We start from the raw sequence: 27,458 nt of genomic DNA, 5'->3' as shown, positions 1-27,458 counted from the left end.
TTGTGTTGTGAGGAGGCAGTTTCTGTGCTTGGATTTAAAATCCAAATCATAACCCATGCAGTGATCATCTAATCAATGTTGGGAAAAGAATCCATATCTCAGCATGCTACTGGTGAAATAGCAAAAATATATTTAATGGGTTTTGTTCTGAGGGGGAAAAACACACTGAAAACAACAAAGGGAGTACTTTGTGCTCATATATCCTGAAAGTCAGTAGCTGTTGCATTTAGGTCTTTAGAAAATGTAAATATCCACCAAAGCCCACTGAAAAAAGAGAGAGAATCTAATAAACACCACGATGCAATTTTACAATATTCTAGAGTGTTTCTTTCTTGGTAAGATATTGCATTTTAGTACTTTTGAAAAAATATTTCCTGTCATTCACAGTCCGTTACAAACAGTTGACTTCACAGGCTATTTTATGCCAGTGGTGTTGATGTGCTGCTGTTTACAATACAGTAAAAGTTAATGGAAGGGAGCAAAATAAAATTCAGTTACTATAGAAATGTTCCTGAACCAGTCAAATAAATTGAAATTAACTGCCATTTCTGAAAAGTTTTAGAATTTCAGTGTCAATCATCTTTTATTTTTGTCCCTTGAATAGAACATGTTATGTTAAATTGTGTATATGTTTAAACAGGTTATTATTTTGCAAATGTCACAGGCATTCCATATACTTTTTAAAATATAAATTTAAAGGATTACCCTAATATGAGTTTTCAGCCACTTTCAACAGTGCTATCCATCCCAAATATGACATGGTGCAGCATTGGGAATTAGTAACTTTAGTTTTTGGTTAGGTTACTCTCTGATTTAGGCAAGTTGCTTTGCCACACTATAGTTCAAAGTTCTTACCCACAAATAGGACTTCTAATCAATCAGTGATTTTTTTAACATTTCTTAAAGGAATTGACTGAGGTTGGAACTGGGGGAGAGGAGGACTGTATAATCAATTCACTCACTTATCCCTAGTTATTCCTAGGACTACTAGAACACATTTGAAAATGCTTGTAATATGTTACACTCTTTTCTGCTTTTATTCTAGAAGCATATTTATAATTATAGGAATGTGGGACGACCAGATACTAAGTTCATGGAAATGGCTCTACTTGATATCTGTTCCAAAGGCAAAGGGCTTTTCAAAGTCTTCAGCTTTCATTAGGATGCTCTAAAAAACACATTCCTAATGCATATGTATGTAGAATGTCATAACTTATATTTAGAACTGATGGTCAGCTCTGAAAATACATTTCCAAGTATCTATGAAGGTTTGTATCACCAGTAGAAAAGTCCAGAGAGTTTCAAAGCAACTGGAATATATCTTTACCAAGTGCATGAAACAGTGTTGTTTTGTTTACTTCAGAGATTGAAGAGCAGTGTCATCATCAAGAGACGATATTTATAGGCACAGTCTAGTTTTCAAAGTAAATGAACTGTAATTTACATTGTAAACTTATAAATCCTCCTATTCATTAGCAGAAATACTCTTTTTAGATATTAAATATTAAAGTGACCATATGTGACCTTATATTATGAATAATTTAAAGATATGTGAGGGAAGGGAAGGGATTAAATTCTATGAAATTGAATATTCCTAATCTATGTAGAGAGTGTATATGATTTGAGGTGACAAGGTAGACAAAAAAAGGCAAGGAATAACAGAAAAGGGTAGGCAAAGGATGCCTTCTGCCTTTTAATAATGGCTTTAATTTAAAGAAGAGCTCTAAATAGTTTCTATATTTTGCCATCATACATTACATTTATTTCAAAAAGTTTCACATTTAAGTGTCCCAGTGTAAACTACTGCATTAAGGAAGGACATGTAACTTTTGTCTGGACATTTGATCAGTGTCAGTATTCCAAAGGCAGCCTCATATAATAGACGCTCAAGTAGCATCAGCTTATATCTGCTATGTACTCTGACATATGCTGAATGGAAGACCTTTAGTTTTCCTCCTCTTCAAGGTTTCGGTGATGGATGAACTTTTTGAAAGATCATATTTTTAATTGGAAAAAATAAATTTTGAACATTTTATCATCATGTTTGGTGATGTTGACTATTCTTAGTGTTTCTACCATTTGATAATGTTTTTATTGATTTTGAACAATGGATTTTGGATCCATTTGCCTGAAATTTTATTTGTAGTACTGTTTCCACTAAGCAGGGTTATATTAAAGAGTAGGCAGGAAAAAAATGTTCATGTAGGCAAATGTTAAATGGAATATTTTGTAGCCTGTTGTAGATGATTCTGAGGAAATAATTATTTTTTTAAAATCTGCAAACACTAACACTGAAGGGGATGCCCAATTACGGACAAAGAACAAATGTTCTTGGCCCTAAGGTTACATAAAGCATACTCTTTTTGATGGGGCGTTTGTAACTAAAGGCACTGACTCAGCAGTCATTCCTTGGAAATTAGTATACTATGGCCATTTTCCCCTCCACCCACTCTTCTCCATTACTCTCTATAAACTAGAAACCGTTATTCACCCACATACTCACCACTGTCATGAATCTTCCACTTTCTTGACATGTTAGATCACTTTCTTCCATCATCTAATTTTATCATCTGTTACACTCCTTTTGTAGCCTTTGATTAATCTCACCTCACTTTTTGAATGCTAATTGTTTTTCCTTTGTTTTATATCTTCCTTTTTGGTTATCATGTTCTACTACTTTAATTCCTGGCTTCTCTACATACCTTATTGTAAATTAGACTTCTAGAAAGATATCAGGGAAAATTGTTAGTGTCAAGGTCTTTCAGAATGGAGGATTAGTGAGGACCCTGATCTTCCCTTCTGAAGACAGATGTTTCAGTCAGGCTAAATAGTTTGCACAGTACTGCCTAGGGAATGGCTGTCATTGGTGGTTTTTGATCAAGGAAGAGAGATGCGAGATAGAAAAAATATTGGAAATATTTACTGGAGGGAGTTCTAGTTATTCTATCTTTGCCTCTTTGCCATGCTCCGTATGCTAGAAGGCGGACTTCTGTGGACTGCATCACCCCAGCTCTTTTACCTTCCAGCCTCAGATTGGATTTAAACCATGGGAAGCATTGGCAGATTAGATAATAGAGGAAGAAAGAGGCCAGAATATTTATTTATACCCTTTCCCTCCATGACCAACTACAGTGGTTTAGCAGTGGCTGAGTTCCTCCACCAAATGTCATCTGCTTTTGGTAGGTGGCTCTTTTTCCTTAGCTACAGCTTTCACCAGCTTCTGGTATCAGATCTAGGAAAGAACTTTATCATCGGTTCCTTAGCCACACCTCTGTAAATAACTAAGAGAAAAATAACATAACCACTTGCGTACATAAGACTGACTTCTTTCAATTAAATTCTTTTCAATTATCATTTAAAAACGTGTTCTCTGTTTACTGCAGGAAGTTTGGCTGATACAAAAAAAGGTTGGAAGAGTTTAAAAACAATGAGAAAAATTAGACTAATTTTGCAATTTTTCAGGTGTGAGGGAAGGTGAGACTACTTGGGACGATTACACCAAGAATAAGAAAAATGGGAGAGTCTTTAAATATATTAAAAATCAAAAGATGATAGAATTTAATATTTTATGTAATATGCTTCTTAACTTTAAAGTTTTAGGAGATTGTTTCCAAACTGTCAGCCGTAGAGTGAGGGTCAGCTTGACTTTACTGGATCATTCAGGTGTTCCAAACAATACATAAATTCTTTATAACTAAAAGAAAAAAAATCAATATTCAAGTTACTCCTATCTTGATTCCTTCATAAAAATAACTACTGAATTTGGTGGTTGAACTTGGTTCTTCTTTTGAAAATGTTTATAATAATTTTTAAATAACAAAACTAAAAATTGTTCCATATAATATTTTTAAATGACATTTACATCCTTGAAGTAAATCTTCGAGAAAAATCAGAAAAAAATATGGCATTAGTATTAAAATTTCTATTTAAGTGCTAACCCACTGGGCAAAGCTATGTTGAATCTGCCATTATCCCAATGTAATATCTTACCCAAAACACCAACTGTAAGATTTTAACTCAACAAAAGATGAGTACTATGTCATTGGTGCATTTTGTTCTTAAGTATCTAAGCTAGGTTAGTCCCAAATATACAATTAGATTGGTATTATCCAGGAATATACTTGTTTAGCATGATAAAGGATATCCCTAAAAGTGAATAATCAAGAGTATTATAATAGAGTATCTCTAACTGTGAGGCAACAGTTAAGCTGAAAGCATATTCTGGATTTCCACTTTTTCTATTTATCATAATTACTAGGAACCTTACCAGGGTAGCATCCCACTTGACTAAAAGAGAAAAACTCCACAAAGAAGTATTTCTTTGATTTATTTTTTGCCAAATATCAACTCCTTTCTTCTGATACATATAGTCTATGAAATAAAAATTAGGAGCCTAGTGCTTGAGTGGAATGCAGGAAACAGTACAATAAATACTGCTGTTGTACAGAATAGAGGCCTAACTACAGAAAGCAGCTTTAAAATAGGCTTTAAATATATAATAAGTACCTGTTAAACTGCAGCCCACACAACTGTTCTGTTTTTAGTGTCGTTTTTGCATGTCTACTGAATACCTGTAAAATGAAAGTTTCCCTACATTTATTTTTTGCATTTTTCTTTTAATCAAACAAAGGCAGTCTTATGTATAACAGGGGGCCATATTATTTTCCTTTTAAAAAATGATAACCATTATCATTCTGAGAAAACATTGACTACTTTTTCCATAAACTCAACCATGTCTTAGTAAGAATTTGTGTGTTAAATATTTCTCACATATACCATCACATTTCATGTTTATAGTTTATATATATTTTGTCTATTGTGTCAGCTCCACTAACTGCCAAATTACATCACAAGATTAATCTTTTTTTTCCTCTGTATTATATGTGTGTATATATAATACATGTATGTATATATTATGCATATATATTACAGATATGTTACATATACACACATACCTAATACACGAAACGCATGTGTATATACACACATATACAGATGTACATATATACACATATCTATAAGGTGAAAATAAGTGTATAAAGAGAGATACAACCAAAAATAAGCAATTTTATTTTTCTCATTCTGAATCAGGAACGTTTCCCATACCAAAATATATAATGCTTTGGCTTGGAACATTTCATTTACTCCCAATGTAGGTTGAACTCTTTGTGTTGATGGAAAAACAAACACAGCATTCATTCATTTATACTTATCATTTATCAGTTACCATATAGCAGTTTTTTCACAGAAACTTAAGCAGATAGTCAAATAACTCTTATAAGCAGATTTTAGGTCCTAAAGAGGAAATGAGGCATACTGCCAAGTTATGAGTCAATCCCCAGAAAGGCAATATGTAAAGATTCTTGTTTGTTTGTTTTGCTCTCTTACATTTTACTTGATTTTTATTGGCATTGGTTGTGGTGTTAGGGAACCCGTCACTATCTCTTAGAGAGTAGCTTATTGGAGCCACTATAATGTTACAGATGTATGAGACTAGATTTCTTTTGGTTAACATAGTTGGTGTTTTTACTTCATTTCTTTTCTCTAGAAGGAATACTCTGGTGGTTGTGTTTGATGCTTGCTGTTTGGGAAATAAGTATGTTTACCAAATGAATGGGCTTGGAATAGGCTTGTATAAAGATACCTAGTGGTAGTTAGTTTTTCTTTGTCAGTATCGAATAAGGAATTGAATCAAACAGATTCAATTCCTGTGAAAATGGACTACTTTTCTTCACTTTAACCTGACTTTTCTACATTCTTTGTACATCCAGCTATGTGCCAAAAATAAGAGTTCATTTTTCTGATCTCTATACACTTATATTGATTACCTGATAACAGAGGGTTTCTGGTGGCCAATCACTACAAACTTAGAGATAGCAAACTTGCCCTGTGCTTAAATTGTCTCATGTCTGAAAATCATATACAGTGTAATTGCATTCAAGAAATTAAATAAAATGATTTTCACATGGAGCTTATGAAATTAGTCCCATTGTTTTATATACTTGTATTAGTTTGCTAAGGCTACCACAAACTTGGAGGATTAAACAGACAAAATGTATTTTCTTAGTCTTGGAAGCTGGAAGTCCCAGATCAAGATGTTTGCAGGTTTGGTTTCGCCTGAGGCCTCTCCCTTTGGCTTGTAGATAGCTGTCTTCTTGCTGTGCCTTCACCTGGCCATTTCTCTGTATGTGCACACCCCTTGTGTCCCTCTCTTCTTGTAAGAGAAATTATATTGGATTAAGGTCCCACTCTGAAGACCTTAATTTAACCTACTTACTTCTTTAAAGGCCCTATCTTTAAATACAGGTATATTGGGGTCTGGGGCTTCAACATATGAATTTTGAGGGGACACAATTCAGTCCATAACCACACTTTACCTTACTAGGATGGCTTTCTTAAAGGCTAGTAGGTAAAGTGGCAAAGAACTCAGCAGCCAGCAAATCCGATCTAGATTCAAATAACAGCATCTTCATTTACTAGTTTTTTCCATCCTCTCTGGTCAAATTACTTGTTTTCCAAATCTTAGTTTTCTTATCTGAAAGTGAGGTCAACTGTTTCATGATAGAGTTGTTTTGAGTATTAAATTAAATAGGTGTACAAAGTTGATAACGTTACTATGGGTTTCTCAATCTCAGAACTATCGATATGTGGGCCTGATAATTCTTCCTTCTGGGACCAGAATGGCCTCCCCCACCCATTAGAGCCAAGGGCCTACTTTCTGGCACCCATGGGCTGAATAAATGTCAGCTCTAGTTATTGAATAGTTCAACAGACTGTGCTACTTTTGAGATGCTAATAGGCAAGTTCTTACAATAACTTCACTTTTTGTACAGAAGTTAATTGAATCTCTGGTGGACTGACATTATTTTAAAGTGATGATTAATTTTTGAATCCCTATTTAATGATGTAATTACTTGCTTGGCATCTAAGGAAATCTGAGTTGAATGTTTCTGAGACTTTCAATTTTTTCTGAGGATTTTTATTTTATTTTGAAAAGTTTCAAACATACACACATGTTGAAAGATTGCTGTAATGATCACCTATTACCAAGAGTCCACCAATTGTTAACATTTTGCCACATTTGTTTATCTTTCTGGAATGAATTTATATAGCCAAAGGTGGAGAGTGGGCACAGTTTGTATAAATAACTCAGACATGATTCACTCTGGTAAAATGTCCTACTTTTCATCTTTCTTTATTCAATTCTACTTATCATTGTGGCAATGAGCTCCATGTCTGGGAATTACATGGATAATTCAGTTTGAGTATCTGCATCAAAAGTGTGCACATCTGGATTCTTCTTATTTTTTTTATATCCTTCATATGCATAGTTTCTCTTCTGAGATGGATTTCTGGCTAGACACTACATTATTTATAGTAGTCAGTGGCTTAAAGTGGCACCCATTTGAAGGAGTCTTAACTCTTTTATTTCTATATTTTCTGAGTCATAGTGAATTCTCTGATCACATTTGGCCCATCTGAGTAAAAACAACAAATTGGTAGATTTAAAATTTCTACTTCTAGTTAACAATATAAATTTACCCAGCATTTTAAAAATAAGGCTGTAAACCTCCCTAGAAAAAGTGAATTATATTTTAACTTTTGATAGTTTTTCAGTTACTGCTGAATGAGTAATATACCAAACATAAATTCTGTCATTATGTTCTAATATATAAAAAAGTACATATTACCTGAATTATAGTACCTTTTCTCATTAACAAACATTTTGCAGAATTTCTAAAAGTAAATCTAAAAATTTATATAGAGAAATATATTGGAATGTTTGTGCAAATTGGGGAATTTCAGTTTTCTTTATTGATTGCTTTTTTTTAAAAAAAATTGAAGAACCTTCTATCACATTTTAAAATTATTTAACACCAAACCACCAAACAAATTTGTTACATCTTATTTACCAGATAGGACCCTGGAATCTCTTGAAAGAAAAATTTACATTTGTGAAGCTCAATCTACCGTTTACATTTAAACCCAGTCCTCTAATGAATGTACAATTATAAAACAATTTTAATCTGCAACAAAGCAGTTTTATAATTGTTAAATCTGCATGATGCATTGTTATTTGTCACATTTATATTTCTCCATCCCTATCCCAGCTTATTTTGCAAGCAAAAATGCTCATAAAGTCTCAGTGACTAAAATGGTTAATAGTAGCCTTATAGTCACTCTATCTCCAGGTAGATAGACATTTCATCCTGGATATATAATTTAATCCATTTAAAAGTGGGAGAAAGCAGTACAATGACCTGTGGATTTAAGGAGGATATAAGTTAGAAACAACTGATGGAGATATACATATATATATAATTTTTAAAGTTGGATGTTACTTGTTTCTGGTGAAGCAGCCATTACTTGTAAGCAGGATTGAATTCATTTTCTTCCCAGTGGTTGAACCAATCTAAATCTGAGCAAAGCAACCTCCTGCGCCAGATCCTGCATTCTCTTAACCGATAATAAAGAACCTTGCCGGCCTGACAGGTTGTCACAGCAATTATTCACACGAAGTTCTGTAGCAGTTGTATCTGTCAGCCCATGTAGTATTGAATATTTTAACTGGCAGTCTTCCAAGACTGAACATTAATCTTACCATCTCCTATTACAGTCCCTAATCAAGATATTCCAGGGGTGATTGCACTAACATTGTTTGAAGACTACATCTACTGGACTGATGGGAAAACCAAGTCACTCAGCCGTGCCCATAAAACCTCGGGAGCAGACAGACTCTCACTGATTAACTCATGGCATGCCATCACAGATATCCAGGTGTATCATTCTTATAGACAACCTGATGGTAATTATTCTTTCCATGATTTCCATAAGTGCATCAACATCTTTTAGTAACATTCCATTTTTGTTTCCTTAAAGGTTAAGTGTAAATTTATTTTTGAGAAAGATTACCAGATTTGACTGCTTAGCATAATTGTATAGAGTAAATTCAGTTGATATCAAATACTGCTGTTAAGGGATATGGTTAGAAGCTCAATAATAGTACAAGAATTATTGATTTGTTGAATCTTATTAACCTGAAATGACATTAATACATGTAGTTGGAGAAGTGAAGACTGCACTCTTAAAATCATTTATTTACAAAATAGTTATAGGATCCTAGTTTCTGGACTGCTAGGTGAAAGGAACTATATTTATGTAGCCCTAAGGCTCTAAAAATGAGAACTGTATCAAGTTTGCTTAAGCATACGTCTAGTAGGAATTCTATCAGGCCATATGGAATAAAGTTTTGATTATTTTGCTACCTACTATACTGTTACATGTAGATCATCATTTCATTATTTTATTTTACATTTATATTTTTAAACCTGTGTATATACTCATCCAAAATACTTTTAGTCTCTGTTTGTTTTTCTGATGGACACTTTTTTCCTACTAAAATACTTGCTATTGTGGAGATACATTCTTAAAATTATTTAATGATAAAATAAATGTCATAGGATGATGAGTAGAATTTTTAACAAAATAAAATTATATTTATAATCTTGATGAGTTCTTGATTACAACGTTGTATTCAACTACAAGTTATGAAGCTTAAATGTCCTATCTCTCATCCCATGTTATATTATTGGTCTTGATTATCCCATTCTGTTGTTGTTTCTTTCTCATCTGTAGTCTCCAAACATCTCTGTATGACAAATAATGGAGGTTGTAGTCATCTGTGCCTTTTAGCCCCTGGAAAGACTCACACCTGTGCATGTCCCACCAACTTCTATCTTGCAGCTGATAACAGGACTTGCTTATCCAACTGCACAGCCAGTCAGGTGAGTGGAGGTCTAGAAATCATTTCATGGCATGTATGAGCAAGTTGTTATAAAGGTTTTGCCTGTGTTTTGTTTATTCATGTAAACCGTTTTTGACACATCATTTTTTTTTGTTTGGCATAGCATTAGATAAACATTCCATACATTATAGAGAGGGTCACAGAGTAAGGGAAAAGCAAGTTGATGCATATTGTTAAAATGGGAATTTAGGAAGTACGCGTAGAGGTTAAAAGGAAGACAAAAACAAAAATGAAAACCATTCTTACACCGATCCACACAGAATAATGGTGCCAATCATGAGCAGGCATAGCAGAATCATCAGGGGAGATTTGACCTATTCCAAGATACCAGGGTGATTGATGCATAGGGTTAAGACTAAGATATATGCAGTTTAAACAAAGAAAAACGTCTTCCTAGATAATCTGCTCTGTATCACCACCTCTACCTCTCTATCATTCTTCAGAGTAAGTGATATGGAAAAGATAAGTTTGTAAAAGGTAATTTTCTAGATATTTTTATGAAAAATTATATGATCTAAATAATTTCCTTCTGAAATCTCTTTTTCTTCAAAATGTAGTTATTTTCAGTGAAGCTATTTCAGAAGTTAATTTTTCTACTTAATGGTAGTTGCATGGACTTTATTACTTTCAAAATGTGGACAAAAGTCATATGACATAAAATTTAACTTTTTATATTTGAGTAACTATCTTGTTTAAGATAAAATTGTAAAGGAAATCATGTGATTTGTTTTTTTAACATGACTAAATTTATTCTTAGAATTCTGTGTTTTGAATTTGCTGGTTTTCCAATTCTAGCAGTGACATCATGGCAAGAGACTGACTTTCTCTTAGAGTGTGCTTATTTTCAAAAAGAGAAGCTAATTCTAGCTCAACTTGCCTCTTAAGTTATGACTATGAGGACCAATCAATAAAGAACTATATAAACGGAAAAGATCCAACCTCTTCCAGGAAGCAGTATGTGTAGTGGTTAGGGGCATAGACTCTGAAGCCAGACTCACTTTGATCATAACCCTGACTGCTTTAAATAAGCTGAATTACCTTGGCTTTGTTACTTAACTACTTGATGCCTCAGTTTTCTCATCTTTTAAATGGGAATGATAATATTTCCAGGCCACCGTTATGAAGATTACATGGGAAAAGTTCCTGGGTCATAGTAAGTGTTGTTGTTATTACCCTAGCCCTCTAGTGCAAGTAGAATATACTTGAGTATGTGTGCAATTAGTGTGACCTGCCATCAGGAGGTTCTGATGTCTAGTTGAAAGCACAGGTCACAGACTCTTTTTTCTTTACAACTGTGTTGTTTTAATTATACTCTCCTAAGTATTTATGTGAACAAAATTCATTATTTTTAGAGAACTAGAAATTTGTCACTATGGGAGGTAAAATAAGCAAACTGGGGGTAAAATTTAAGGGAGAAGTCACATCTTTAAAAATTTTTAAATTATAATTTCTGTTAATTTTGTTTAGTTTAGACAGATTTTCAATTTAACCTCTGGGTTATTCTGAAATAACCTCTGTTCTCTTGATTTGGAGCAGACCAGGGTCACTCTGTTGAGGCCCAACACTGAGGCCATAGGTAACTTAGTGGAAATGACACCTGCCTAAGCCCCTTACAGTGTGGTGAGCCTCATTAGCTGACTGGAAATAAAGTAAAGCCAAAGGACGTTTGACACACAGGTGAAATCTCAAACAGCAGGACATAGATAGTAAAACATCAGCCTCACTGTAGTCATAAAAGGAATAAGATGTTTCAAATTATTAAATAGAAAAACCTGGGATTGTATGTATTTAAAGGAAAAAAGTCTGATCAGTCAATTAAATGAAAACTTAAATCAACCTAGAAAAGTATTATTCATATAACAAATTACCTCTCAATTTGGTATCAGTGATAACATGACTAAAATATTTATAATTTTTCATATACCCCCAATAGTGTTTTGCATGAATTAAAAAAAATCAACAATAGCAAGACAGTACAGTAACAACAGAATGTTGTGGATCAGTTATCTTTGTTTTCAATACTTCCTGAAAAAAACAGTTATCACTTCATTTGTCTCATTTTTAAGAAAAAAGTTAACGAAGAGTAACATCTCAGCTAACACAGTCAATTAGTGGTTGTCCCTGTAAGTCCTGTGGTTTATGCAGTCATTTTATCTCCGATTCTTTTCTGATACAATGGGAGGAAAAAAAGATCTACTGTATACTTCTTGGAGTAAAGTCAGTTCATAGCAACAATTTTTAGTGAGGCAGATATTGAAATAAAGCTAATAATTTATGTATTTCAGAATCATATCATTAAGCATTCTGAAAAAATATTGCATTTTAAATTTATCTTACTAAGGGATTTTGGGTTTATCAGCTAATTACTGCAGCCAGTGATATACCCCCAAATATTATTGAGTTTTAACAAAATAGGTAAATCATACCAATAAGAATTCTATTAGGATTGGAAATGAACATATGAAAATCTGGTAAAAATCAAGGTTAGGTCCAATTCTTGTGGCACAAATCATTTCAAATATTACATTTAAATCATTTTAATTAGAAAACTATAAAAGTAAATTTAAAATGAATTTACTTATTTTTAAGTGGAGACTCTTCCTGTTTTGAGTAAACTTCACTATATGTAGGATTTGCATTTTATCCATGTATCCACTTAGTAGACATGCATTTAGGAGTTTCTTTATATCTTCTTCTTGTGGGTGATGATTGCAGTCTGCAATTTATTTTATGAAGATATTAGTCTTGGAGAGCATTTACCATGAAGAATGTTTTGTATTTATGTTTAGCATTTATCTTTTTAAAGTTACTGTATTTAAGTATGAAAAAAAAAGCCCAGACACAAAATAGAAGAAATCTTCCTCTGAGAGTAATGAATAAAATGTGGATTAGCATAAAGAGTAATAATAAATATATTTTACCCTGGCCTTCCCTTAACTCAAAACACTTTTATGTCCTTATTAAAAATGAAATGGTGAGCAAAATCATTGTGTCATCTATCATTCCAACAGTGGGTGTTTATTTAAATCAGAAATATTTAGTAAAATTAAAAATATGTGTAAATAATATGTAAAATTAAAAATATTTTTAATATTAAAAATTTAGATATTTTTCAAATCTTGATTGGAAAGACTTTGAATATACTCAGGAGACTTGAAATCATCTTACTTATATACTTTGATATACTGTAATGACTGGAAATGTTTGATGTTCAGGGCAATTGCTTTCAGAGTAAGCCTTATATCCCCAGACAATCACTATCTATCAAAGTAATATTTTTCTTTTGGTAATTTACGAAACCACAACAAACATGACCACAGGCTAGGTAAATATGGGAAAATCAGTTGAACAGGGAGATCTTCCCTTGGGTTCACAGTGCTCTATTCCCTCTTACAGTGCCACTGGCAAAAAAATTACTCTCTTATTTAAAATATAAATATAAATATATATATATATATATATATATAAATCTACCCTGAATCAGCTCCATGATATCCAGACAGGTTCAGTAAAGGCTAGCATCACATTCTGTCTTACTTGAAGACAGTAACAGTCTTTTAAATGAACAAATTTTTAGCGTGCTAATCCATTTTCGTTAGAGAAAATTGAACCTGGGTTATATATTTCTATGTTACAACTGTGCCTGGCATGCAACATGCTAAGATAAACGTCACCTTGCTTTTAGTCACTCACATGAGAATTACAGCAAAAACACTTCAAAAAGAAAATGAATACATTTTAGAAAATATCTAATATTTTCAATTTTAGAAGAAGAAAACAATTTGAAGTACTAGAAGAAATGTACTAAATTTAACTATCGCTTGTTTTCATTCATGGCAACTATTTCAGATGCATGTGCTCTCTGTATGGAAAGTGTGATTTTCTTTAGATTCTTCTATCTTATGAGGGTACGTTTGGAACTGAATGTTACTGAGAAAAGGATAAGTTTGTGGTCTGAGATCTAAGATTGGCTGAGCTTTCTTGGTCACTGTGTATGGTTGGCCAGTAGTGAAGTTAGCAGGAACAATAATTCAAATTAATTAAATTAGTTAAATTAATTCAAATTAACAAAATGAATTCAACTCAATACCTCTTCCTGGTGTCTCTGATGATTTTTAGCCCTATTAAGTCTTCAGCAAAATTTTTCTGTAGCCAGCCAGGTAATAACTATTTTAGGCTTTGTGAACCACATGGTCTGTGTAGCACTACTAAACTGATGTGGTGAGAAAGCAGCCGTAGACAATAAGTAAATCCATGAGCTTGTCTGTGCTCAGGAAATCTCAGTAGGTTTTCCTGAACAGTGTGCTTTCCTGGATCGTCATTTTGCTGCTTGTTGTGCACTTATTCCCTATTGTGGAATGCTCTAAGACCACCACAGTTCACATGTGCAGCAAGAGGGTAGGCTAGGCTGCTCTGCCCTAGTGTTTTTAAATATCCATTATATATGAGTAGCGTTCTTTAATCTTTATTTTTTTTCCTTTTTTCAAAGTTTCGTTGCAAAACTGATAAATGTATTCCATTCTGGTGGAAATGTGACACCGTGGATGACTGTGGTGATGGATCTGACGAACCAGATGACTGTCGTGAGTACACTGGCAGATGCAGGAATTTAGAATTTAGAGCTCCTTACATCCCAGACCTGAAAAATTGAAGCTAGATCTTACATATTGCCTTCTGATAGCTTTCAAAAATTGAAACAGAAAGGTTTTATGTCAGTAGTTAAAAATACAGCAAAAATTGTTGCAATGTCTTGTCTCTGATCACTATTACATCTACAATGACACCATCAGGACTTTGTATTAGTTTTCTCTTTCTCAATTTTTTTTTTACTTGTAGAATAACTAAACTCTTCATGTAGCAATCAGGAGAGTAAAAATCAGCATGATTTTGACTTAAGATATCATTAAATCAGAAGCAAAAATGGGCAAGTTTTCAGAATGCCACTCAATGACTGAAATTTTGACTTTAAGGGATATAGCCCTTCAACTTTTCTGTCAGTATTAAAATACTGAAAATTCTTTAAAAGTCAGATTTTTCCAAAGTAAGTCATTAGTTGGCTGTTAGTCAATTTACTATGCTCTTAGTAGTTGCCTTAAAGTGACTACCAATTATGTCTTGACATTTGACTGTCATTGGCATGGTTAGGTGCTATTTTTTTAAGCTATCTGGTAACCTAGATTGTAATGGACAATCAGCAGACTTCTCCTTGTTAGCCTTTTATAGTTCACTCCATGGGTCACTCTAATACTGTCCTGTCAACTTGAAGATGCTTGTAGTCAATCATGATAATTCCCTCAACATCCCAGTAGATGGTTGCCTTGATTTGGTCTTGACAATTGAGTTCAAGATTCTTAGGCTTGCACTAAAGAAAGAAGTATACTGTCTTAGTGAAAGCCAGCTACTTTCTGCTACAGAACTTGCCACCACATAATTACAAAGCTGTTTCAAACTTAGGACCTCTAGATAATTACTTGGGTGAGCTGTATTCCACCTCTCTGGTCACACTACCAAGTATATGAAACATTTGAAATTTTTTAACATATCTCATTTATATGTTTAAAATCAGTAAATAATATATTCAGTGAGAAGGAAAAAGTTGTAAAAGTCATTGCTTTTCTAATATTATTTTTCTATTTCTGAAAGGTCCATTGCTCTTTGATGTTTTTTTAATAAAGTTTTTGTTTTCACTGTGATGGACAATATATGGAGTAGTATCTGTATGACATAGGTATACTATTATGCCTGAATTATTCTTAAGTTACTGAATTTTAAAAAATACCAAGGAACAAGAAATTATGGTGGCCAGTGGAGATTTACACAATAAAATTTATTAATTTTCTCACAATAAACTGTTCTGTGATATAGTAAAGTAAATACAACTTATTTTTGTAATTTATAGAAATAAGAATGAATATGTTACTTTCGTTCTCATATTAAGATGACCTTTCCTGCCCAGATTTACTAAAGTGTTTTTTGAGGAATTATCCCCATAATGACCTGCAGACAAAGTCAGTAGCACCCAGTGCTCTCCCTTCTAAAATATTTACAGCTCCTGAACTCTAATTTTAATCTGGACTGCAATTTCATGCTGTAACTAAACTAATATGAAAATTAACTACAGCTTTAGTATAACACACTTTTTACATTTACCCACTTTCAGAATATTTGGTGAACAAATACAACTTTAATGTCTTTTGAAGGGAACCAAAGAGGCATCTGGTATCTAAGAGTCTCTGTATGATCCTTATCCTGGTTAAATACCAATACTAAGTGTTTTTATTGGTGACATTATCTCTGTGATCTTTTAGTAAATGATCTATTTCTTGGAGTTGACGGGATAACAGCTTGAACATCTGTAGACATGACACTTTATTTTGAGAGTCATGGTGAGGTGGAAAATGATGTACGTGTGTCTGTCGAGTGTTTAGACTTCATTTTTGAGTAGCTGCATCATCAAAATTTGCAGGTATTAAGAGCCGCTGACAGTACCTATAATTTCACCTGAAAAAGCAGAAAAGCTTGATACCAGGTTCACATACCTTCAAACTGCAATAATGTTATTTATGCAAATATAGTTGAGTGATGCATCACGAATTCTCTGGCATCATAAGTTTGTAATTATATTTCCTATAACACTCTAATGCATCAAGGATCATTCTAGAGACACATTTAAAGGTCACATAGGCTTCCTAGTTATTTAACAGACATTGGAATTCCTTTAATATTTAAAACCCTTCTTATGGAAAAGTTTTGGACAACCTCACTTGTAATGGACAAGGTGACTGTGGGGATGAGGAAGAGGAAAGGGACTGTCGTAAGTCACCTCAAAATGTTCTGTTCTGTCTTACTTCTGACTCCGAACTGAAATTGGTCCAAAAATTACTATCCATACACCATAAGTTCATAAAGTGTTGAAAAATACAACAGCAATTATGCGCAAGGAAATATTAAAGGAACTCGTATATGAAGCAACAGGAAATAGAGGAAATGCATGTTTAGATCATGAGAAAATTAAGTATCGCTCAGTTTAAACATTTAGTGTGATTAATTAATAAATGTTGTAAATTGAAGGTAAATGACATTCAACATTTTAGAACTCACTTCTATGGAAGCCATGCATATATTGAGAGGTTTTTTTCATGTTAAGAAAATTTTAATTAATATTTTAATTATAAAAGCATAATTTATCTTCCAAAGAAAGTTCAGAATATAATTTATTAATGTTTGATTGACCGATTTGAACTAATAAACAGCATACTATTAATCTCAAAATCAGTGGATTAGTAACACACATTAGGATCATCAGTGAAAAGATAAGTGTTTATTCCAAGTTGTGAGAAGACTTCAGAGTCAGATGTGGATTTAAACTTCAACTCCAGCACTTGAAACTTGTATATTCTTGGGTGAATTATTAGAATCCATGAGACTTACTTTCCTTATTTATAAAATGGTCATGGTGATCCCAAGGTGAGAAGTTTATAATGAGATTCAATTAGTAACTATATGTGAAAGAACCTAGCCCAGTGCATGATACAAAGTAGATATTCAATAGATTCTACTTTATTGTTATTGTTGCTTAAATAAACTCAAAGAATATAGCAAAAACTGCTTTACCATGTGGGAGATATTTATTATAATAACATACGTATGGTATATAAAAATCTTTACTAGTTATGACATTGTCCTTATATATTAATAAGATTACAGGAATAAATATCTATAATTCTGATTTAAAATGTGATAGTTATAGAAAGTATTTGCTTTAAGGAATGCTGGGGAATATGTATTGAGGGCAGATGTTTCTCTCTTAACACATTACAGGCAGCAAAGTGATCAAATAAATAATTTTTTAAGTGATATTGGAATAACTGTTTTTAAAAATTACAATGAATTGTGCTCTGCCACTTAACCTCTCAATACCATGTCTTTGAAATGAGGAGACATTTAAATGTTTTAAATATATATATTTATATTTATATGTTGTTAATATCTTTCTTCTTACTGTTAGTTTATAAAATCTAATATGGAGGCCATCTGAGCTGCTCAAAGCTTAACTGCACATCTGAAACTAATAGCTCTCTGGATGTGAGACATTCACATAGTGCTCTAGGATATGTTTAATATAATAATATAATAAATACGTTGAATGTCAGAAAAGCTCTGTTTAAGAAGTCATGAGCTAAGATTGTCATTCCACTATACCTATATGTTTCCTCCTCTAGCTGAATTTAAATGTCAGCCAGGCCGATTTCAGTGTGGAACTGGGCTCTGTGCTCTGCCCGCTTTCATCTGTGATGGAGAGAATGACTGTGGGGACAATTCTGATGAACTCAACTGTGGTAGGTGATTACATTCTTCACTAAGGAACACAAATCTACTTCTTAACTGATTATGTCTGCCCTTATTTAAATTCAGACACAGGCTTTAACCCACATTTTTTGTTCTCTCTTTCAGACACACATGTCTGCCTGTCAGGTCAGTTCAAGTGTACCAAGAACCAGAAATGCATCCCAGTAAACCTCAGATGCAATGGGCAGGATGACTGTGGGGATGAGGAAGATGAAAGGGACTGTCGTAAGTCACCTCCAGCTGTTCACTCTGACCTCTGGCTCCGAACTGAAATTGGTCTAAAGATGATTATTGTTCACCATAAATTCATACAGTGTGGAAAATATAACTGCAGTGATAGGCAAATAATTCCAACTAGGTGTCTATTGGGATGGCTAAGAAACTCTGTATAAAAATATATAGAAAATTAAAACATGGGTGATCTTTACTTAAAAGCTACCTGGAGATTTTTACAGACATGAAAAAACATGCATTCATCCACATCATCCTTAAGAGAAGCAGCAAAAACAAATTACAGGTGGTTATGGTGCTTTTTAAAAATATATAGATTTTTTTTTTACCATATTAAGTAGCTGCAGGTAATTTTCTCTGTTGATTTAATTAGTTACTTGAAATCAACTCCATTTTAATTAGAGATTTTTTTTCCTTAATAATAACATTGAATGTATGATAAGAAACAAAAATCTGGACAAAATAACCTAACAAAATTGCTTGTTAAAAACTATAAGTAATACTCCTTCTAATGTATCTTAACAAGCTACTTCAAAAGACAATTGTAAAATAATTTTAATTCTGTTCACCTCTTATTTCAATCTCCCATGAAAAATAAATATACATTAAATGGGAGGCAGAACAGTTTACATCATATACATACATGCATGTAGGCAGGCAGGCACATACACACATACACGTACATACACACGCAGGATCTGAACCATAGAGCACCTGTCAAGTTCAAGCTTTCAACAGAACTGCTGTCAACATTTCTGTATTGCTGAAGTTTTATTTTATTCCTCAAAAACTTTTATTAGTAAATAATGTTCAGTCATCCAGCAATTTGATTAAGATGGTACATTCAGAATAAAGTCAGTACCAGTTCTTTATGGTTAGCCATTCTAGAAGCTGATCCATTAAACTGACTAAGATTTGTGAAGCAGGTTATAATTTGAGTCAGATGTTCACCTCTTCCCTCAAAATCTCAACACAACTAGAGGTTTTGATAAATTCCATGCCTTTCTTTTTCTCATTCACTAATATCTTCTGATTTTAGTCTTTTTCTATTTATAAAAATGCCTATGTATAAATTCTTAAATTTATTTATCTGAAAAAAAATATTTTGAAAGACCCTGAATTCTTTATTTTTAAATTAGTTTCAAGATATCTAATCAAGGTGGGGTGGTTTTGAAAACTGATTTTTATCAAATGCATCATTTGCAGAAATATGTTTTATTTATTTATACTGGAATGGGTAATAGGAATACACTATAGATAATTAAAAGTTAAAACTTATCACCTTCAGCGTCTTATTAATTAAAAGATGATACATTTCCAATTGATTAACTTAAAAATTTATTTGTTTTTTAATTAGAATGTCTATTCTTGTCCAAAGCTACATTTTAATAATAGATGCTTTCCTCTTAAGCCGAAAACAGCTGCTCTCCAGACTATTTCCAGTGTAAAACTACCAAACATTGCATTTCCAAGCTGTGGGTTTGCGATGAGGATCCAGACTGTGCAGACGCATCAGATGAGGCCAACTGCGGTGAGTGTTTTTTGACGGTGGATCCCACCTCTTGCATTTGTATCATCATCTGAGATGGCCATAGTGAAATGAATTTGAACACAATTCTGATACAACTAGGGTCTAACATGCAAAGTTTTTTCTCTGTGCTCCCAGAGTCAATAACCTCAGGTTAGCTAGTTTATAAACAGCATGGAGGGGTAAGGCAGAAGGGTTAAGTATTGCTTTAGCATAAGTCAAAACTGTTTCTAAAAAGACAGATCTGAAAGGTAAGATAAAACTGTCTTCTTATGTTAGCGTATGCACATACTATTAGCATTTAATGAATAGAAACAATAAAACATTATTTTCATATTGTTCTAGGCTTCATTTTTCTCCTTAAATACATATGATTTTTCATTTATCCAATGATTATTGTTCATTCTTAAACATGGTGGGAAAAAAGAAAAAAGATAATAAAGGCATCTGTTCTGTTTTAATAGATGACAGCAATCATTTAAGTTAGCATGTTTCTGAAACATTAATATTTTCACTTAAGATCAATTATTTTATTTACAGTTATTATTACTTAACATTGCAGAAATGGAGAACATATGTATTCATTTTGTTTAATGCATTTGATTCTATCCTGAATATGTCAACAGTGAAACAGAAATGAAGTAACAGTTGTCATGTGTAACTCATTTTTATCAACATTTATGAAACATTAATTGAGGCTATTTTTTAGGTGACTGCACCAAACTTGGATTGTTGGGGAAGCAAAAAAGCATTTAATCTAGTAATTGATTAGAAAAGACAGAGTTTGCCCAAACTAAAGACAGAACCTTCAGGCTTCTTAGAAAAAAATGTGTTAAATGCATTTGCTAGATTCCACCCTACTGTTAATTAACTCTTCTGGGAGAAATCAAAACGATGAAAATCATTTAGGTTCTTTGAAAATCATTTAGGTTCTTTGAAATTCCATTATACTGAACAATATTCATGAGCTATATGTATAATCACAGGCAACAATATGTCATTAAGAGTTATTTTTCTAATACTGTCTCCATATAACTGTGTCTTCAGGACATGCAATCAGTATGGCTTATCACTTTATAGTATTATAAAACCACTATTTCTCACTTTGTGGAATTGACCTTCCTAATCAATTCACAAAGCATCAAACCACATCCATCACCAGTTTGTCCATAACACTTATCAAGGACTTTTGCAGACAAGTTTTTATTACTGGCCATTTTGCTCTCTTGTCTTTTGTATTTTTGTTTACCAAAGCAACATGGAATAATGACTTATATTAGCTATCTGAAAATTTTCTTGGATGCAATGTTTTTTTTCTCTATTTTACTCTTCTTCCTCCTCACTTTGATGTGATTTAACTGATTTGGTATGTTACATTGTTCAAACTGATAATTATTAATCATCATAATAAGAATAATGCCTAGTATTTATGTGGTATTTACCGTATGGCCCAAGAAATGCGTTAAAGGCTTTATAGCGATTACTTCATTTAATCTCCTCATTATCCCTATTTTATGGTTGAGGAAAATGAGATCCAAGGAGTAACTTACCCCAAATCCTATAGCTAACAAGTGGTGGAACTGGAACTTGAATCCAGGGTTATTTGACACCAAAACCTCTGCTCTATGACCATAGCATGAATCCACATTGTTTTTTCTATATAAAAAGAAAAGATTTAAATATTTTCTGTTTAAAGTTATATAGAATTCTCCTAGCCACAATGATTGCTTTAAGTTCCAGACCAGTGTACAAATATATACATACATACAGAAAATGGGGGAAAGGATGAATAAGGGTTACCATTTAATTTATCTTAAACCCACTCTAAAATGTTACCGTGGACAGGTGCTAATTTAATTTAAAGAAACTTCTTCTACATCATATTTTAGCATGGCATTTGTCAATCCTTATTTTTGAAGGAGCTAGAAAACCACCTCTTTCCCCTTTCTTCTGTACATATAGAAATGCCATGTATTTTTGCTAATTCTGTTAACACCCTTGTGGGATAGTTCCTTGTTTGATGCTTTATTGAGTGGGAAAGAAACATAACATTCCTTAAAGATTAACCCTATCAAGCCAAGGCCTTATTATTTGAAACTGAGGTACATGTTTCTTTGTGGGTGAGAATGGGCCTTGTCTAGAAGAAGGAATGTGTTTCACTATTTCACATGTCAAGTGGCCTAGCAGGTTGTAGTGTAGACTTGCACTAAATGCTGTTGAGAAACTGGCCCATTCGTTGTTGCAAAACCTCCATTGGCAACCCATTTTTATTTCAGTTGCCTTCTGTACTTTCTTAGCCCAGTGCTCAGTTTAGGGGGAGATTCTTTTTTACTCTTGGAGTTCACCTAGCCCTTACATCTTATTTTTCAGCACCAATATTTGTATTTATCTATAGTTTTATATCTAATTGTTTTCTGTCAGTTCTAAAGTTCCAGGATTATAGTTTGTTTTACCTTGACCTAAATTAAACAATTTGGTTTGTTTTGCTTTTAATTGTGTAAATAAAACTAATGTAGAAGCACACATGCAAGGGAGGGAGAAAGAGACAGTCACTATAGAAAAGCCTAACAAAACAGAGCACAGTAACTTAACACAAAAAAAGTACACATGTAGTGTAGGGAACTAAATAACCAGCAATGTGCAAATATTTTAAAAATTATTTGATTTTTATATTTACCAAAATATCACGTTTATTGCAGTCAGCCCAGTGTAACTTTTGAGATCTTATGAGTACTTGCAAATTTAACAGCTAATGCTCAATATTTGTAAAAAATTGTATGGTAATCATTTCCAGGTTAGCATAAGGAGGCTTTGAAATCACTTTGAATAGATGTAGATTAAACATAGTTTAGGAGTCTTTGTCCAGTAATCTAGTCATGGTGAGACTTTGAATTTAAAAATTAAATTAACTGCATAGTTTCCCATCTTATTACGGCTAGATTTTGAGATGGTTGTATTTGAGTCCATGAAAGCTACATTTGGCACGTTTGGATTTAAATTGAAAAATATTTTAAAACACCTTTTAATTCTATTTTCGTATAAATATGGATTTAAATCTATGCTACCTTCACAGTTGTAGCAAGATACAGTGGGCCTGTCTTATACACAGGTTCCACAATCAGCAGATGTGGAAGGTGGACTGTACTAACCTATTTTGTCTAAGGGACTTGAGCATCCATGGATTTTGGTATCCGTAGGGATCCTGGAACCAATACCCTGTGGATACTGAGGAAGATTGTAGTTTTAACTTTGTTTTATGAGTTATTAATAGTTATTATAAAATTATTTCTTTTTGCCTGAGGTTTTTTATTCTTTCCTCACTCTATGCCCAAATAAAAGAAAGCTTCTTAAAATGTAGATAAACACACTTCTACTAGACTATTGATGTTAACTACTCTTGGAAGGCTGTTACACTATTTATTACAATATTGGGCCAGCGCCACATTTGAATGCCTGACCACAATCAGTAGACTACTCCAACAGTGGCAGCTCTGGGCTTTTCATTAAGAATCTCAGTTTCAAACTTTCTTCACCTTCTGCCTGCCATTTTCTATTTTAGGAAAGAAATGAGCATTTAGGGATTTGACGGATCTGTACTAGATTCATAATTCTTTGTAACACAGTTGAAACTTTTCTACAATTTGACTCTCATATGATGATATCACAATATGTCTTTCCATTATGTTCTCTCTCCCTGGTTTATAGTTTAGATTCTCAGTGCCCTAGATCCCTATGAAACATTCTTTTCATCAGTTTTATGCCTGGGCTTTCCTGGTCAACTATGAACTCACCACTCCGCTCTCTAGAATCAGCTGTTTGTGCTGCCACATTGCTCCTCCCTGTGGTCTCATTTCCTGCTTTCTTGTCCTACATCATTTCTGGGTCATCAAAGAGAGTCTTGCTTTCACACTGGTTCAGAGTCATTTGCTGCTTTTGAACAGTCTTGATTTATAACCAACCTACTGCTTGGCTAATTATTTTTACTTAATTTAGTCATTATAATCACACCAGCTGGGGCTTCTGAAAGGAGCTTGAGCTTCCTACAGTAGCTTTGTACTTTCCACAGCCTGGATTTCAAGCATCACACTGAACACACTGAAACCAAAAGACAGAACCCGTCAATGCTTGCTTTTATTTTCCCTTAAATGTCTGATGAGGAAATTTGAATTGGGTTACTCAAGCTATGAGAATATAAGAAAAAACTATATTTTTTAAGTTAAAGCAAGTGTAATACATATTAAATTATAAGATATTTCAAACACAAAGACTTGCACAGAAAGTTACACAATTATATACCTGTACCATTTTTAATAGACTTTAACATTTGGTCTAATATATCTCTTAAAAGCATTTAAATCCCTACAATAACAACTAAAGCCCACCTCTATTCTTTCCCCTTACCTTCCTCCCCTTGTCCTGAAGTGGCTACATATCATTCACACATATATATTTTTTTAATTTTACTGTATTGTATGTATTTATTAATATGTACCTAATAGTTTAGAGTATTTTTAAAGTTTATGTAAATGGTATTATATTTTCTATATTAATTTGAGGCATAAGATTTTCTAGTAGTACAGTGTATTCATGTGATAACATATTTCCATACTAAAGATAAGTTCTGCATGTCTCAGTCATTACACATTTGTTGGCAAATAAGGTGCAAAATGTTTTATTCAATCTGTGCTATAGACACCACAAAGTCTCAGTTCTCTGCTCAGTTGCTTTAATTGTTACCTTAGATGCAAGTTTGTTAAAAGCAGATGCGACAACATCTAGAGGCAGGAATCTGTTAACCCTACAGGCAGTATTAGCCTAAATGTTATACTTAGGATGGAGAGCTTGGAATAAGCCTGAAGAGGGAAACTCTGATACTAATGATTAACTATAGTAAAATAATTCATGATATTTGAATTAGTTACTTGTGAATTTAGTTATTTTCAAAAATAATTTCCACTTAGAATAGCATTTAGTAAATGTTAGTTCTATGATTTCAAGATGATCTGGGGGGGAAGGTCTGTGTTCATATATGCAGGAAAGGATGATATACTAAATTCTGTACCTTGGAAAACAATGAACACTTACATATATTTTGTTAAAACATCTGTTACTGTTTTTAATTAGTGTTTCCTGAATTTAAATGTAGGTTACAGATTTATGTATTTTGATTTGTAACAAATGATCTGAACATCCTCAAGTGCCTTTACCCTGCTATGTGGCTGTGACTTTTTTGGGAGGGGTGAAGTGAGGGGGTTTATTGTTGAGGGAGGCTGCTGGGAGACTGATTTTAAATTTTCTAACATGTAGCATCACATTATCTCTTAGTTATTTGGAAGGGTGGGATTATATATGTTTATGTTAGCAGGTGGGGAGGAGAAAGGGCCTCTAACCTGCACATTCTTTGGACCCCTTTTGGTCTCTGCTACCTGATTGGTCTGATCTATAGTAAACTAACCTGTGCTGTGGAGTGCTGGCATCACCACTCTTTGCTTGAGTGTAGGCTCAGCTATTTGTCTCCATGATTCTATTCTTGGTGAGCTGCAACCTGATCTTAAGTTTCTGCTGATACACGAAACCTCTTGAGCTAAGATCTTCATGGAGACACATGATCTTGCCAATCTCCAGGTCATGTCAGGAGCCAGGGAGACTGCCTCATGCTTACCTACCTAGCTACCACCCACTCGTAATGTCATAGGATGAGTTATTCCTGAGTTTTGTTGACTGTGTTATACACTCGACACTAGATGTTTCTCCTAGAAACTTGGCATGGCCCCAAGATAAAAACTTTGGCTCCAATAGAGCCCTTGAAGAAGAGCCTCTCTGTAGGAATGAGACCAGGAAATTGTGTTCGAGCTTTTATACAAATAAATGAATGAACTACATGTGAATTAATCATTAAATAGTCTAAGTGGAACACATTTGGTCTTTTTATAAATTATCTTCAGTAATTTTTATGCATTGATCATCTCTCTACCAAAAGGATGTGCAATTATTTGGTGATGTTTTATTTTTTCTCTCAGTAATGAGAGGAAACTGTAAGATTTAATTTTTATTGTACAAAACTAGAAAAAAGCCCACACAATGAGTCAGGAAGCCTGCCAAATATTCCAGACTCTGGATTGATCTGAAATAAAAGCCAGGAGAGTAAAATAGCTTTTTGCTCGTGAGGCTTATAGTTGAGTTTGTAAAGGAGGGGAACTACATATTTGTTTTAATAAGAACTGGGTTGGTGCGGTTGTGTTTTTTGTTTGTTTTTAAGAAATCGAGTCACAAATTTAACATTTCTGTGATAGTTTTGTTTGAAAACCTTCATCCTTGTTATACTGCTCCCCTCATCCTTGGCCAAGTATATTTGATTCTCATAAAATAAAATAACACACATACATACACACAAACCCTAGTTGCAGATTTATAGCAGTACATAGGAAGCCTACGTATTAGATGCTGTATTTTAAAAAAGTATGAAATGTAGAACTTTAAAAATTTGCCTCCTTTTACCTACTTTTAGAACAAAAATATGTGTGTTTCTTTTAGTTTACAAGATTCTGTTCACATATCTTTGGGGCTGGCAATTTCCTTACAGGATATTCTGTCATTTATATTTTCAGGTGTTATTTAATGTTGTTTAGTACCATGTGTATAGGATTATACTGTATAGTAATGAACGGAAGTAGGTAAAATGAAAGATTGTATTGCCTCTTCTCAACAGCAACACCTGATAATGCACCTCTATGTAGAAGGTACTTTTGTTTATTCCTTTAAGAAAACTTAGATTTGTGCTTATATGTTAAGATCAGTTTGAGGATCCCAGTGGTATCAGACTTTGTTTACAAAAAGACTAGCCATTTTCAGCCATTAACATTTCAGGACAAAATGTAGTAATACATTAAAAATGACCTATTGTAGAGTTGTGACTGTAACACTTATTAGCTTTGTGATGTGTATGTAGGGGACAGATGTGGTATAGATGATGATTCTGATAACCATACTTATTCTCCAATCAGCATTAGATTCAGTGCCTGGGCTGCAAAGCCTCCGGGCTAGATTTTTTATGTCATCAGTCCACTGTTCATATATGGTTCCTTGTTCGGAGTTCATGTGGGAAATAATGGGTGTGGAAAGAGAGGTGACATAGGGTTTAGTGTGAAACAATGAACTCTGTTACCTCTTGCTGAGTTGTAGATGCCAGAGTAAATTACTACTTACTTTTACTTCCATTTGAAATCTTAACCTTCTAATTAATATTTTTATTTTTCAAATCCAAAATTCTTGAGAGGTATTTTTAAAAGAATATGAACAGAAATTCTTCATGATGAGTTTCTTTTGACCCAAAGCAGAATTGACATGAAAAATATTATTTAAGGGCTAGAGAGATAAAATAGAGAGTGGATCTACCCTGTGACCAGAGATTTCTCATTCCTATGGATCATATTATCCAAATGAGTACAACACTTCCCTTCAAAATTCTATGTTCTAAGAAAGAGACAAACCTCCAGTATATAAATGTTTCCCTTTTGATACAGTTACTGGGTTTTGACTAATATT

General features: G+C 33.3%; 1 protein-coding gene across 7 annotated transcripts in view; it reads left to right on the top strand.

Annotated features, from left to right (window-relative positions):
• Positions 1 to 27,458, top strand: part of LRP1B (LDL receptor related protein 1B) — a 1,895,525-nt gene that overhangs the window by 1,667,718 nt on the left and 200,349 nt on the right. For all 7 annotated transcript variants that reach the window (XM_067025946.1, XM_067025948.1, XM_067025945.1 and 4 more), the window contains 6 exons: positions 8,618 to 8,806; positions 9,637 to 9,785; positions 14,295 to 14,388; positions 18,028 to 18,144; positions 18,260 to 18,379; positions 19,797 to 19,916. In XM_067025946.1, coding sequence (XP_066882047.1) covers positions 8,618 to 8,806; positions 9,637 to 9,785; positions 14,295 to 14,388; positions 18,028 to 18,144; positions 18,260 to 18,379; positions 19,797 to 19,916 — 789 coding nt within the window. The remainder of the gene's footprint in view (positions 1 to 8,617; positions 8,807 to 9,636; positions 9,786 to 14,294; positions 14,389 to 18,027; positions 18,145 to 18,259; positions 18,380 to 19,796; positions 19,917 to 27,458) is intronic.

Source organism: Kogia breviceps, chromosome 2 (genome assembly GCF_026419965.1).
Source record: "Kogia breviceps isolate mKogBre1 chromosome 2, mKogBre1 haplotype 1, whole genome shotgun sequence".
NCBI classification, from domain to species: domain Eukaryota; kingdom Metazoa; phylum Chordata; class Mammalia; order Artiodactyla; family Physeteridae; genus Kogia; species Kogia breviceps.
This window is presented reverse-complemented; position numbering and strand designations above follow the sequence as displayed.